The sequence below is a fragment of the Corticium candelabrum genome, chromosome 16 (genome assembly GCF_963422355.1).
Source record: "Corticium candelabrum chromosome 16, ooCorCand1.1, whole genome shotgun sequence".
NCBI classification, from domain to species: Eukaryota; Metazoa; Porifera; class Homoscleromorpha; order Homosclerophorida; family Plakinidae; genus Corticium; species Corticium candelabrum.
In genome coordinates this window covers 1405745-1419873 of record NC_085100.1, presented here as the reverse complement: position 1 = coordinate 1419873, position 14129 = coordinate 1405745, and the positions used below count along the sequence as shown (strand labels likewise).

At 42.2% G+C, this 14129-nt stretch overlaps 4 protein-coding genes across 4 annotated transcripts; 2 read left to right on the top strand and 2 right to left on the bottom strand.

The window, feature by feature from the left end:
• The first annotated feature begins 24 nt into the window (after positions 1 to 24).
• On the top strand, positions 25 to 4639 carry LOC134191958 (putative multidrug export ATP-binding/permease protein YgaD). The gene is made up of 3 exons (XM_062660610.1): positions 25 to 113; positions 173 to 247; positions 1475 to 4639. The coding sequence occupies exons 1-3, from the start codon at positions 76 to 78 to the stop codon at positions 4467 to 4469; spliced, it is 3108 nt and encodes a 1035-aa protein (XP_062516594.1). The 5' UTR covers positions 25 to 75; the 3' UTR covers positions 4470 to 4639.
• Positions 4640 to 5045: 406 nt separating this feature from the next.
• Positions 5046 to 6834, top strand: LOC134191959 (carotenoid isomerooxygenase-like). Its single transcript, XM_062660611.1, has one exon. It carries the CDS (start codon positions 5106 to 5108, stop codon positions 6576 to 6578), a length of 1473 nt encoding a protein of 490 aa, XP_062516595.1. The 5' UTR covers positions 5046 to 5105; the 3' UTR covers positions 6579 to 6834.
• A 3103-nt stretch (positions 6835 to 9937) lies between these two features.
• On the bottom strand, positions 9938 to 10490 carry LOC134192515 (ATP synthase-coupling factor 6, mitochondrial-like). Its single transcript, XM_062661251.1, has one exon. The coding sequence runs from the start codon at positions 10461 to 10463 to the stop codon at positions 10203 to 10205; it is 261 nt and encodes an 86-aa protein (XP_062517235.1). The 5' UTR covers positions 10464 to 10490; the 3' UTR covers positions 9938 to 10202.
• A 188-nt stretch (positions 10491 to 10678) lies between these two features.
• LOC134192513 (uncharacterized) lies at positions 10679 to 13165 on the bottom strand. The gene is made up of 4 exons (XM_062661249.1): positions 13012 to 13165; positions 12252 to 12392; positions 11725 to 11914; positions 10679 to 11411 (listed from the first exon to the last, which is right to left on the bottom strand). Exons 1-4 carry the CDS (start codon positions 13135 to 13137, stop codon positions 10831 to 10833), a joined length of 1038 nt encoding a protein of 345 aa, XP_062517233.1. The 5' UTR covers positions 13138 to 13165; the 3' UTR covers positions 10679 to 10830.
• Between the last annotated feature and the right edge of the window lie 964 nt (positions 13166 to 14129).

The window sequence follows — 14129 nt, the reverse complement described above, 5'->3', positions numbered from 1 at the left end:
GTTCAATATGATTGGGCGGTTGTTCAGTAATCGCCCGGCATTTTCAACTTCCAGTCATTCTCGTTGTGAAACAACATGGGCGACGTTGACGAAGACTGTTTGTTCGCTAGAAAGTAAGCGCATGAATTCTCAAACAAGAAAAGATAATTTCTCTAGCTGTTTGTGTCCGCAGGGTCGTCACTGACCTGCAGACTTGTGATAGAGGTGACGAAAAACGCGTTTGTGACGTGAAACATCAAGAGGAATTGTGAGTAATGTGGTGACCACGTGACCTGCTGGCTCCCTGCCGTAACGCATTTCCCGCGGGCGTCCCATACCGTCCTATTGAGTGTTGCCCGTTTGTGCATTAGACCTGCAGTATGACCAGCCACAGCCACTATTATCTATTTACTATATATTTTATTTCTTATTTGTAATTTATTTATTTATTATTGATTATTAATAAAATAATAATTTATAATAATTTATTTTTAATTTACTATTAATTGTTTTATTAATTTATATATTAAGGCTAAGTGATTGCTCCAAACTTATTATTTGGAAATTAATTATTTCTTATTTATTATTAATAAAATAATAATTTATTATAATTTTATTATTAATTATTTTTATTAGTTATTGTTAATTTATATATACAAGCGTACAAAGTGCAACTTTGGAAATATGGAAACTATTAAACATTCTAAAGTGTTGCATGTAATAGTTAGAGAGCATGGTTTGCAGGTTACTACACTACCACAGCCTGAGGTCTCTAACATGTATAGACGACATCATATTGACCAAGGTCACGTGACCATTGACACATGATTGTGCGATCCTAGCATGACTTCGAATGTACTTTGTGTGCACAAATTCAGTTTATTTCCTGTGTGCTCTGTAGTGTACTTGTGGACTGGTGACAACTCCAGTCAGTCTTTATGCCATTCACGTTACACACCAAAATGCAATGAATGGGCATTCGCGTTTTCACACCTAATCAAGGTCAACAGGGTTGCAGCAGCCATGGTCATTCTATTTTTTGAAACTTTAACTTTAGCCAACTATCTATTGCTGCAAACTTCATATAGGCGTAAACCACCGGAGGTATGGAGGCCATGCTCCCAGCAATGGCATCCAGTTTGGCTCCCCCTAACTTGGATACCATTCCTACGCCCCTGTCATAGGAATAGCTGATTAAATAAAATAATATATTTAGAAATTTATTAAATATGAAGTAAAGTCTTGGTAAGTGTGCTTTTTGTCTCAATTTGTTGAGTTACTTTAATTAAGTAGTAAATCCTATTGAGCCACCTGCTTGTAGCGTGCGTTAAATTCCTTTTTAACGCGCGCTAGCCACACAACTTTTAACCGTTTTCATCGGCTCGGCTAATGCTTGTTTGTACAAAACGTAATTTTGTTCTTATCTTTGCTGGATTTTTGTCAGGTTCAGGGTTCCAGTATTTTCCATGTTGTCTGATTTTCCTTTTCAATCTAGTTGTCTCCATCCAGTATCCGTATCTCCTATCACACGCCCACATTCACTGTTTAAGCGTCGCATCACACTCTTTCCCAACCAAGATCAAACAGACGTCGGCTCGTTTGCTCTACACACATTCTACCAACAGCTCAAGCAGTTCTGCCAGCTAGACAGCAGCACAGCCAACAATTTTCTCTTGGCGGCTTGTGGAGGCACCGCTTTGTCCGATGACACACCGACTATTAACACTCATCGATTGCAAGCCTTAATTGAAGGAGGTGGCTACGAGTCCATACAGTACCAACTCTATTTGACTGAGATGAGACGTATCAGCGCAGACATACCGACCAACCATCTTGTCATAAATGGTTTATATCAACTAACGAGGAGTTTAACGAGGAGCAATCAGGGTGTTGTGTATGGGAATGAGAGCATCGAGACTATCGACGTACGTCAGGCTGTGAAGTTGCACACGACCGAGAGATCAATCCTTATTCGTTTCTGGTCGCAACCAAATCGATCAGAAGAGACGGGCATTTTTGATGCAATCGGCTCCTCGTTTGTTGAGTATATTTACACCGTGTTTGGAAGCAAGGGAGTCAAAGAGCTCGTGTCTGTTGCCGCCCAGAGTTTGGATAATCCTGAGGACTTTGTGTTTAGAGGTCACACGATGTCCGAGTTGGAATGCAAGTGGAGAGAATACGTCGAGATGTCGGTTAGTTGTCACTCTCGGATGTCGATCTTGCAATTCGTTGCGTGTCTGTTTGCACACTATGTCAAGCAGCATGCGATTCATGTCATCTTCATGTTGCTGTTGAGTTGCGCCGACGTGGCTGCCTCGCTCGGCACGTCGCTCTTGATTGGTCGATTGTTCGACGTCGTCGTTGAATCGAATCGCAGCACGTTGGCTCTCATCAATCCTGCGTATCAACTTGTGATAGTTTGGTGCAGTCAGATGGCAATCGCTTTGATACACGTGATGCTATCAGTACGGCTTGCGGTTCACGTTTCGTGCAAACTTCGGGAGCAGTTGTTTTCTAGAATGCATCGCGTTCGTCCTCAGTTTTTTCTTGACAACAGCAGCGCCTCCATTATTTCCTGCTTTTCGAATGACATTGAGAGCATCGAGATTGCTATTGCCATCACGTTCACTCTCTGTCTGCAGGCAGTTCTTCTCGTTGTCACGAGTTTAGGCTTTCTGTTGTTGATAGAATGGAGACTGACGCTTGGCTTGATTGTCGTTGTATTGCTTTTTCAGATTGTAATCAACGTGATGGCAAGAAAGGCAAGTGACTATCAGTTCAATAAGGGAGAGTGTCTTAGTAGACTGCTCAGTATGATGAAGGACAACATTGATGGTTATCGAGTTAATGCAGTTTATCACTTGGAATCGTATTGGAATCGTGCATTTTGCAAGCTTGTAGAGACCAAGTATGTGAATCAGGTGGTGAGAGGCTTTCGGTTCACATTGAGTCTTCAGATGATTAGCATGCTTCATCCTCAGATTACTGCCATTTTCTATCTGATAGCCGCTGCTCTCCTCATCAAACTGGATCTCTTCACGTATTCTGAGATGCTCGTGATGTACACGGTGGCTGCTTTTACTGCTTCAGGTGTCACTGTTTTGGGACGGTCAATCAGTCAGCTGACAAGAGCAGCAGCAGGGATGGCACGAGTACAAACACTTTTAGACGACAGAAGTGCACACGGATACAAAGAAAGTACAAACAGTACAAACAGAAGAATAATCAAGACTTTAGAAGTGAAAGGATGGTCTGATAATCCAACAGTTGAGCTTAGGAATGTGTCCTTCTGTTATGAGACTCACAGCACCTTGTGGAATGTGTACAATGTCTCTCTCAAAATTCCGTTTGGTCAGTCTGTTGCATTGGTGGGTGGAAGTGGAGCAGGTAAGAGCACCATACTGAGTCTCATTGTAAACATGTACTCGCCAACGGAGGGAGACGTGCTAATTGACGGTCAAAACGTACAAAATATTTGCCCCGAAGATCTGCCTTTTGGTGTAACTTTGCAACAGAACTACCTCTTCAATATGACAGTCGGTGAGAACATTCGGTTAGGAAGATTAGATGCTAGTGGTCGGGATATTGAGAATGCAGCTAAGGCTGCTGCTATTCATCGATTTATTATGCAACTTCCTCTGCAGTACGACACACTGATTGGTGAAGAGGGAGTGGCACTGAGTGGTGGACAGCAGCAACGAATAGCAATTGCTAGGATGCTTGTACGTCGGCCGAAAATCCTTCTTTTAGATGACGTTACTTCGGCCCTTGATGCGCTATCTGAACAAAGAGTATTTGCAACAATCAGAAAGCTTTTTCATTGTCACACGGTCATCTACGTGACACACAAATTGAGCCTCGCACAACCGGCTGAATGTATTGTTTTTATGTCTCATGGCAAAGTGAAAGAGATAGGAAATCATTGCGATCTGATGGAGAAACAGGGTGCTTACTATCATCTGTGGAATGAGCAGCAGCACATGCAGAATCACAGCACGCACGTCAAAGGTTTTGAGAGAGACGGGAATACAGCAGAGAAGTCACATATGAGCAGCTCTATGTTGACATCATCAACTGGTTTGTCTGGTTCGGGTAATCCTCTAAGGCATACTGGATCGGTAGATGACATAGGAACTCCGCAGATTATTGAATTTCTCATTGACCATTCTGAAGCTAATGATCCGTACCTTCCTTCATCTGAAGTTAGAGAATCTTGTAGACCTTCTTGGCGAACCTCTTTACCATTCGACTTTCTTCGTTGTAACAAAACATCCCAATCTTTAGACTTATCAAACCCTCACTCAGTTGGATGCAGCAACCATCAAGACACGATTCAGCGAACTGGATCAGAGTCAGCTGTAGGTGTCACTCTCTCACATATGCAAAGTGATCAATATTCAAGTACAATGGCTACAGAAGAGAAAGACTCTACGCTTGACTGTCAGCAACATAACGAACATGCAAGTGAAGCCTCAGATGTGTCTGAATGATGAAGAGAAATCTGACACATGAAGTGTAATGAAGTAGTAAACTATAACAAAGACGTAAGATGAAGTAAACATTGTTACTTGTTTACACTTTAGAAATTAATTATTGTGCAATAGATAATTAATATCTTGAAATGTTGAGCTGTTGTTGTTAATATTAAACATAAAAACAAGATACAGTAGAATCAACGATAGAGTAATGGCAGTGTGAGTTACAATCAGAAATAATTAATCAAATTTTTAATTAGCAATAACAGTTTAATATTGTTGCCATGCATGTTTGGTGTCTCAGCACCAACATACAACGAGAACAATACAAAAGATTTCGGTGCCTGTGCACTCAAGAAAGGCTGCAAACAAGCAATAATTGCAACAACCCGAAACATAAACCAATTCGTACACGATGCCTAGACAGCAGCAGAGCCACATAGGTCTACATTCGATTTAGAATACACAATTAAAAATTTGCTGACAAACAGTCGCACAAGATGGTCGGGTATCCAGAGCCTATCCTTGGACACCCGACCATATTGTGCGACTAGATATTCCTAGTCATCATCTATTTTGCCTAGTCATCATCCCGTGTTAGTCATCATTGTCTCATAATCATCGTGTCAGTTGGCTTGCACGCTGCAAATCATGTCACCCAGACGTGTTTTCATGTTTCTATCATTTCTTCATTTCTGTTCCTTGCTGCTCACAGATTTGTGTGTGCATGCAAGCAACAGAGCTGCTCTCGGTTTTCAACCCCTTCCATGGGATTTCTACGCACACGAGACAGTCAATGTAAAGGGTCTGCCCGACTGGTTGAGAGGAACTCTCTATCGTATTGGACCTGCAATCTGGACTCAACGACCCGACGATCAGCATTGGTTTTATGGATTAGGATTTCTGCAGAGTTTCCAGTTCTCTCCTGATGAGAATCATCTTGAATACACGGCACAGTTTGTGAAGAGCTCCGAGTACAATCAGTCGCATCCAAACTTCAGTGATGAGAGTTCGGCGACGTTTTCACCGAACACTGGGGTTTGTATTCGACGAGTCAAGAGTGACGATGCTACACACCTTTTGGCTAATACTGGAGCTTCTCTGAGCAATGAGTTTGATTATCGGTCACTTGATTCTGTTGAGACACCATTTATGTATGATGATATGATGGCTACCGTGTTGGCTAAAGCTCCGTCTCATGCACAGACCGATTTAGATGGAAACATTGTCCATTTTCTTCAAGTGCCCGAGCCAGCAGTTTACTATTACATCTACACTATACCTTATGGTAGTCGAACCAGGAAGTTTGTGGGGAAAGTTGCTCTTAATCCGACATTCAACACGACCCTGTTCCTACACAGTTTCGTTATCACCGAGAACTATGTTGTAATTCCGGAAATTCCTGCCGTTTCGGGTCCCGAAGACTATCGTACGTTTAGATTTGAGTCGTCGATGAATACAACGTGGAGAGTGATAAGCCGGAAGACAGCTGAACAAGTAGCCGAGTTTACAAGCGAACCATTCTTTTATTATCACACAATCAATGCGTATGAAAATGACACAGACGATACCATCATTGTTGACTTGATTGGTTACCCGAATATGACGTCACTAGTTGATATGTATTTGGAGAATATTATCGATAAACCGGAGTTATTACGGAATAGTGCTTGTGCCAACAGAATGATGCGATTTGTACTTCCCATGAGGAAGACATCGAGTGCCATCATTCCTCGGATACTCAGTGAAGTATGGGGTACAGAGTTACCGACCATCAGAGATACGACTCATGCTACGAGGGCGTATACATACGTGTATGCTGTTGCCTACACAGATCCGCACGCGTCTGATTTCCTGGACTCCATTGTAAAAGTCGATGTCTTGAATGGCAAATACAAACGATGGCACGAACCCGGTTGTTATCCTGGAGAGCCAATCTTTGTGGCATCTCCAAATTCGGCTTCAGAAGACGACGGCATCGTTCTCTCACTCGTGCTGGATGTCAATGCAAAAACATCATTTCTCTTAACTCTCAATGCAAAATCAATGGAAGTGATGGCCAAGGCATATCTACCACATGCTACACCTTTTGGCTTTCATGGCAGATATTACAGAGACTTGTGATTTTGTGATGTCCGAGTTGGTGACAATTTTATTACGAGCACAAACTTTTATTAGTACAGATTTTGCCACGTCTTTGCAGCTCGTTTGGATTCGCAGATCATTTAGATTAGCTCATTTGCAGCTTGATTGATTTTGAATAGAAGCAAGTCATCATTTGAAAATTTTATATCAATTAGGGTTGTGTATAACACGTCCCCAACTTGAGCAGGCAACGTTAGCTAAAGTTATCTTTCAAGAATCTCTACTATCAAATTATACTATATAATAGCTGCCATTTGTCTGCTGTGATAAGATGACAAACCTAGATTGCTAATGTTTTAGATGCTCACCCCCCTGCCAACAGACGTCGACCGACTGGACACTTGACTGCTGGGGGAAACAACCGACTGCATGGACACTCGAGCCTACCTGCCATTCTACAATGAATTGACCAAATTTAGGATTACAGTACATACAAGTGTTTTACGTACGTATCTCCTCAATTTCAGGTTGCAAGACAGGAGACTAGACTACAGTGTATGTATATGTAACTCTGTGGCAGTGCCAATGTTCCACATTTCTAATTAGAAGGCAACGCCTTGATGGCACAACTCAAAATATTCAAGCCTTTCCTAGACTCGAGACAACACATGCATCCACACGTGCATCAGACATCAACAACTGATTCATATATAGAAACGTGTAAGTCAACATCGTGGTATAGTGTATTATAATCTAGACTCTCTAGGCTAGTCACGCAATACTAAGTGTACAAGTACTGTGTACAGTCTGCTTATATACTAGTGCTATTAGTACAACGCATACGCAATGTAGTCCACTTCTATTACAAACATGTACAGATATGCAGCCTAAGAAAACTCCCAAACTAAACTCCTCATGCATAGACATGAAACGCTAATAAATAGCAATTACCCCTTGTTTGATTAATTCAACAACTAAACTAAAAACAGATATCGCACAATCAATTCTTGTTACAATAAAGACCACCATTGGTGTCAATTTACACTGATTCAATGATTTAGTGCTGCTGCTTTTGTAGTGGTTGCATCAATTAATTAACAAGTCAGTGACAGTACATGCATACGTATATACATATTTATGTAATATATACCATCAATATTTAATAAACTAAACATAGACTCATAGAAAGCTGTCCACCCTACTTTTACAATGCAATAGATCTAGAATGTCCATTTTGTGTATTCGTGTACAAGATTGTCAGCCTATTTAGCATCCGATCAAGTTGGATTCTAAGACTATGATAACCAGTGAGACGTAATTGCCTCACCGAGTAGTGAACATTAATAAATTATTTGTTGTTAGTCTTTAGTTGTTGCATGTTGTCATTGTTGCTAGTTCTTAGAGATAGCTCACGTTATTGCCGTTTGCTGTAAGTCACTAGTTTGAGGTATTACGTTTCACATTCTTATACAAACTGTCTAGAACTATCGGTTATAACATTTAGAAATTATGGCTCGTGGTTTTATTTGTCAATATATTGAAGTGCTACCACTATAGACCTAGAATTACACCAATACCAGCAAGCACCTCAAGCAACATGTACAGCATACCACCTCAAGCAACATGTACAGAGCAGGGCATAATTTATCCGGTATGGCATCGCAGTTTGCGAATCAATTTTTGTATGTTGCGAAACAAAGTCAGCTACGTGTCGCACAAACTGCCATGCAGAATCAGAATGTCGCATCCAAGTACAGTAGAAGTCTAACTAAAAACCTCATAATGGTGCACCCTTGCATAGCAAAGTGGTGATACTATATATAATATAGTATATCTTATTCGATTATGAACCATCTGTACTTGAGTGGTCATGCTATGCAATACATTAGCAGAACACCTGCTGAAACTATCATTTCATTAGCAGAAGGGATGGCAACAGAAACAGAAACTTGAAATAAGATAGCTATTGAGAGCTACATTGTCATGTCATCTGCAAGGTCATTCCGCTGACTTGTCTTTCGCCATTGCTAACTTAGACTCAGTTCATCTTATCCTTGAAAATTTGAAGGCTGACAACCCTGAAGTGCCATCGGAGCTGTCGCAGTTTATTGTAGCCGCAGAGAAAGATGACCAGCTGCATTTTCAAAACGTAGAGCTGTCAGGCGTACAGCCAAACGTGCTTACTGCATTTATGATGTCGAGATCACTTTACACCGAAGCTATTAATTGGGAAATGCATTCACAATCGTTTTGATGATTTACAACAGGGATTTTCTAAAGCAGTTTGTCTCCTTGACATTAATCTGTGGCCGACTGACTGAGATGATCTTGCAGCCTTTGGTGTAGCTGATGTGTCTCTTGCTGTAGAGCACTTCCGTCGTCTTCTAGTCAAGAACAACGTATTGCTGGATGGGGTAATGACAGACTGGACCTTCTTTAAGATGTACTGGATCGATAACTTAATTGCGACACCATCCAAAATACTGTATGGTCACTGCTTCTGTCCCAGTACAAAGAGAAATTTCCAAACTTTGCAATTGGTGTGCATACTGCTGGTGTTTCCAGTCAGCAGTGCCATAGTTGAGCATGGTTTCAGTGCTACGAGGAGGATAAAAGTGACTGGCGGTCAAGTCTTAGTAAAGATACCTTAGATCACTTGATGAGGATTAGCGTTGATGGTCTGCCATTGGCACAGTTTGACCCTACACTTGCAGTCCAACGATTCTTAATTAAGCACTCCAAGGAGGCCACACGTTCAGCCATATGGTTAAAAAAACCAAAAGTTAATGAATACCATATTTGCTTCTAAAATTTGCATGAGCAGGGTGCCACTGCTACTATTTAAGTAAGTTTGTTTCCATTTAGCTAAAGGGAATTTTGTTATAATAAAAATTTAATAGTATCATCACCATTCACAGTTTGGCACTGACTATGAACTTGCGCCTGTAGACTAGGAAAGCATGAACTGTCTGGGTATATAAATAATTAATTAATTGCTCTGTTTTGCAAAAATATGGTTGCAACGCAATTTTGCATTACTGCTACTCAATTTGCAATTTGTGTAGCAATACCGCTACGCAAAAAAGAAAAGTAAACTATGCCCTGCAGAGTATGTGAACACTGTATGGTAATTAGTAGAGTTATTGATATTGAACACTGACTGTAGAGAAGAGATCGTGTGAACACAACCGTCAGTAGTGCTGTATACAATAGAGTAAGATGTATACCAAGAGAGTAACACATATACGATACAAACACCACACATCTACTAGAGACATCAAAGAGTACAACAGAACGACATCATCAAAAATTTTTTAGCTCAACTCACGACACAGAGAAGCAGCAACGACTAAAAAAAAGCACACAGACAGACTGGCTGCATAATGGCTTGTGTAATACAGCATGATATTTCACATGGATTTGACAAGACTGAAGGATTTCTAATGCAACGAATCATTGCCATATCACAGTGTACTCACAGTAGTTTAGTTTGAGTATTGTACATCAATAACAGTGTTACTACACGTTAGGAATTGCTTGTGGAGAACGACACATAGACACAGTTGCCATTACAAAATGATATCACACCCACACACACAAATGTGTGAAAACAATCTGCAACGTCTTGTCTGTTCTCTCTCTAGTCTAGACTATCTAACACGTTCACGACTTCTTGAAGTCGAATTTAGGAAACTGAGACATGTCTCCACCTCCGTAGATCCTCTTTAGTCGCTCCTTCTCGCCGGTAATGTGCGCCTCAAACTCTGGTGTAACGTCCACCAATTTGCCAGGATTCTTCCGCGATTTCTCTTGGTATTCTTTCACCTTGTCAGCAAACAGTCTCTGTACGGGATCCAGTTCGGTTTGAGAGCGTCTCAAAGCGCCTACAAACGAGAATAAACGAGTTGGAACTCGCAACGCCATTTTGATTTACATACAGATATCAATAACTTGTAAGTCCCGGATTTTTTACAAACACCAACGACGACCTTTTACGCAGCTTTTGTAGTCACGAAGCATCGCTACAGATTCTGTGGTAAGTACTTATGTGTCTTTGTTTTTATAACGTTTGCGTATAGGAAATGAAGTGTTTGGTAGGGATTCGACTACACTACCTTGGGTCTAACGCGCGTTACGCATCACTCTATCAGACAATGATCACGGTTTCAAACTACTAATTCTATTACTTAACTTAAATATTACACCAGCAATATTAGGCATGTACAATCCAGTTCAAAATATATAACTGTAAAAATTTAATTTAAAATTTCTGCAATAGATAAGATCTCTGCTAGCAGCCGGGCTGTGATGCAAAGTCCAATGGTGTATGCACTCCGAGTGTCATAAGAAATTTCGACCGTCTCGTCAACACGTCGACCTCATAAATTTTCTTGTTCGATCCCGATGCCCATAGACGGCCATCACAAGTAAACGCTAGTGCATATTGTGTGCCTTTTGGCAGCGAAACTAAAATGTCAGAATGCGATCCATTGGCTGGATTGACTTCGAATACTCCTTGGTTTGATAGTCCGTAGATCTTGTCGGTGTGTGGATTGGTTGCCAGATCTCCAGCAAATTTGTGTTGTCCGGAACCGAGTGGCTTGTTGATCCTCTTTCCGGGAGAAAACTTGTAGATCTCGGATTGCTGTTTCTTTGCTGCAAACAGATCGGTCTCTCCTCTCCGGCCTTCACCCATGGCGAATATGTTCTGCAGTCTCGATCGCCTGAAGTGTGTTCCATTGCCTTTGGTCTCATACACATTTGGGAAATGCAAGAGAGATTGGGATTTTCTTGATGTGATGACTGCATAGATGCCATTGACTGTGTGAATTGATGAGGCAATGCTGACGCCTCCGTCAATATTGCGTATGTCTGTAATAGAGAGGAATCGAGGATTAGCACCGAGACAATGTGATGAAGTTTAGTAGGAGTATGATGAATATGCATGGAGAGGAGACAGTGAGTGGAGAAGACTGTGAAAGTGGGAACAATCAATGGCATGCACAATACAGCTGTTGCTTTCTATTTCCCTGGCAAAGTCGGACCCCTCATTAGACAGCTGATGCTCAATGTGCATGCAAGACACATATGAGAGTGGGTCTGATCACAGAATGCTAATGCACATGCGTGTTTACAAGCCAAAAATATCGCATTCTACAAAACAATCAACATCATTGAGACTCACATTTCATTGTTTGGTCGTCCGGATCGATCAAGTAAAGTTCTCCGTCCTGCTCTGTCAACATGTAGAAGAAGGATGGCTCGGGGCTCTTGCACCTCAACTTATGCTCGTCCCACACGCAATTCGGTCGAGATCGGCCGGTCTTTTTAGCGTACGGACACTCCGACTGCTTACAGGTGTCTCTTCCATGCACCTGCGAAGGAAAGGAAACAAACGGCGGTTAGTGATTTGCACAGTGAAAGCCGTGCCCATGGAGACCGCCCTCGTCACGTGCGACAAGTGAGGCGGATTTGCCACTTCAAACGGGCTGCAGCGCGGCTCGCGTTGCCGTGAACTAGCAAATAATCCCGACCGTCGGCAGATTCAAATCGAATGCTCGCGATAGAGTCGCCTAATCGGATTGCTTCGTTATTAGTATTCATTTGCTGCTCTAGTTGGGATGCAGCTGCTGCAGAGTTCGCTTTGGCATGCAGCTTGCAACAGGCAGGGACTGCATGCGAATTGACTCCCACGCGAGATATTGTATTTACCTGACAAGGAACTGCCGCCTCTTCTCTCGGACACAGACAGCTCTTCTGCAGCTTGTCGTAGTAGCATCGCTCCGTCTTGGCGTGCAGCGTCCGCGGGTTGAGATAGTGGCACTTGTAGTTGGAGCATTCGAGTGGCGATTTCTGTAAGACAACGAGCGGAACGTGTGAGCAATTTAGGCCACAAAACGAGCGCTAGGCGAATGTTTATACGAGTGGTTATAATTTCAGTCGATGTGATTCACTCCTCTGTTAGTGTACATGCACGCATACTGTGTATGAGTGCTGGTTGTGAGGATGGCAGAGCGGTCAAAGTGATAAAAGACGTAAAAAAACGGTTTCCTCGCAATGAAACGCGCAGACGCTCTAATGCTGTGAAAATGTCGCAATTCGTCTGCGTCGTGTAGCGACCGAAAGAGTGATGCGAAGTCTATTTGTGGAGTTAATTGGGGAAGGTAGAGAGGCTAGAATGTCGGGGTGGGAGAGAGAGATGGTGGAAGTAGTAGTTGCTATGGGCTCTCAACAAACACAACTGAGGGTATAGAGGCAACTTGTTTGAACTTGAGAGATTAAACAAAAATATAACATTTGACAATTGCGTAAACGTGTTTGACTAAGTGTTGTTATGCCTACTGTCAATACTAGAGTGTAGACACACACGCACATGAGTCAGCGTGGTACTGCATGAATCAGACACACTCATGATGCTCTGATGTCTCAACTCGACGGTCACTAGTTCAGTGAGACTTTTATCAAAACTTACGTTTAGGCAGTTGTCGAATTCGTTCGTTCTTCTCTCGTTGCGTCTGAATCTGAGTGCCTCGACGGTGTCCGGCATCGAGAGGAGAGAGATGAGAGAGACAATGACAAGGTGAAGTATCGTTTTCATGATGACTGTTGCTCGACTGCGGCTGCACACGAAGTGAAATGTCTAGAGCAGCTTGCCTGTCTGTATTTATTGTTGAACGAACTGTCAGGGGGCGGAACACACCCTCGTGGGCGGTTCAGTACGTGTGCTGTCCGGTTCCGAATGTGATTATTTGTCCAAACAATGCAAGCATCTGCTAAACGAACGCGACACTAGGTAGGATTCTTATTGTCAAAAAATTGTCTGGATTCGCGATTGAGTTGGAATTAGGTTGCTAGCCAGTGTGGGAACCATATGGAAAAAACATGTGATTGATGTGCTAACTATGTCATTAGTTTGACACTTTGGGATACCAAATGGCCTGTAAGTAAGGGTTTTTGAGGTTACTGTGCCAAATGTGGTATTTTAGAACGGAATGAGAACAATGTCAGAAGGTCAATCAGCCACCAATTTCTCTATCAGTCATCACTTCTACTTAGATGATGCTGATTCGGAGAAGGTGGTGTGCTGTAGTCACATCTGCGCCTAAATTCAAGCATGAACTTACGAACTGTGAGGATGTGGAGAGTTTAGAATAAGCAGGAGGGACAGGGCAAAGGACAGACTCCGTCAGGTGCGACGTCACAGATACAACATCCGGATGTGATGTAACGTACTCTAACACTTACTAACGAGTGCTAGGGATAGCAAGTGCTAGACACAAGCATGATGGAGCATCCGAAATTCAATATGATGTATGACGTTTAGATCAATTATGTTCACCTCTATCGTCTGCTAACTGAGTGGGTCGCATTTCAAGTAGGGTCTTGTCTATACTAGACGTTGCTTGTAGACGATGCTTCTGTCCTGCGTTGATTATTCAAAGTTGGCAGCCTGTGGGCTTTGCAGCTGTATGCCACAGACATCCGGAAACGCTCTCGAGGAGGTGATCGCATTTCATCGTGTGGTGTGATGATCGGTTTGGCTTCTTCAGAGAAACTTATTTTCTCTATATGGACAGAGTGCGGCTCAAC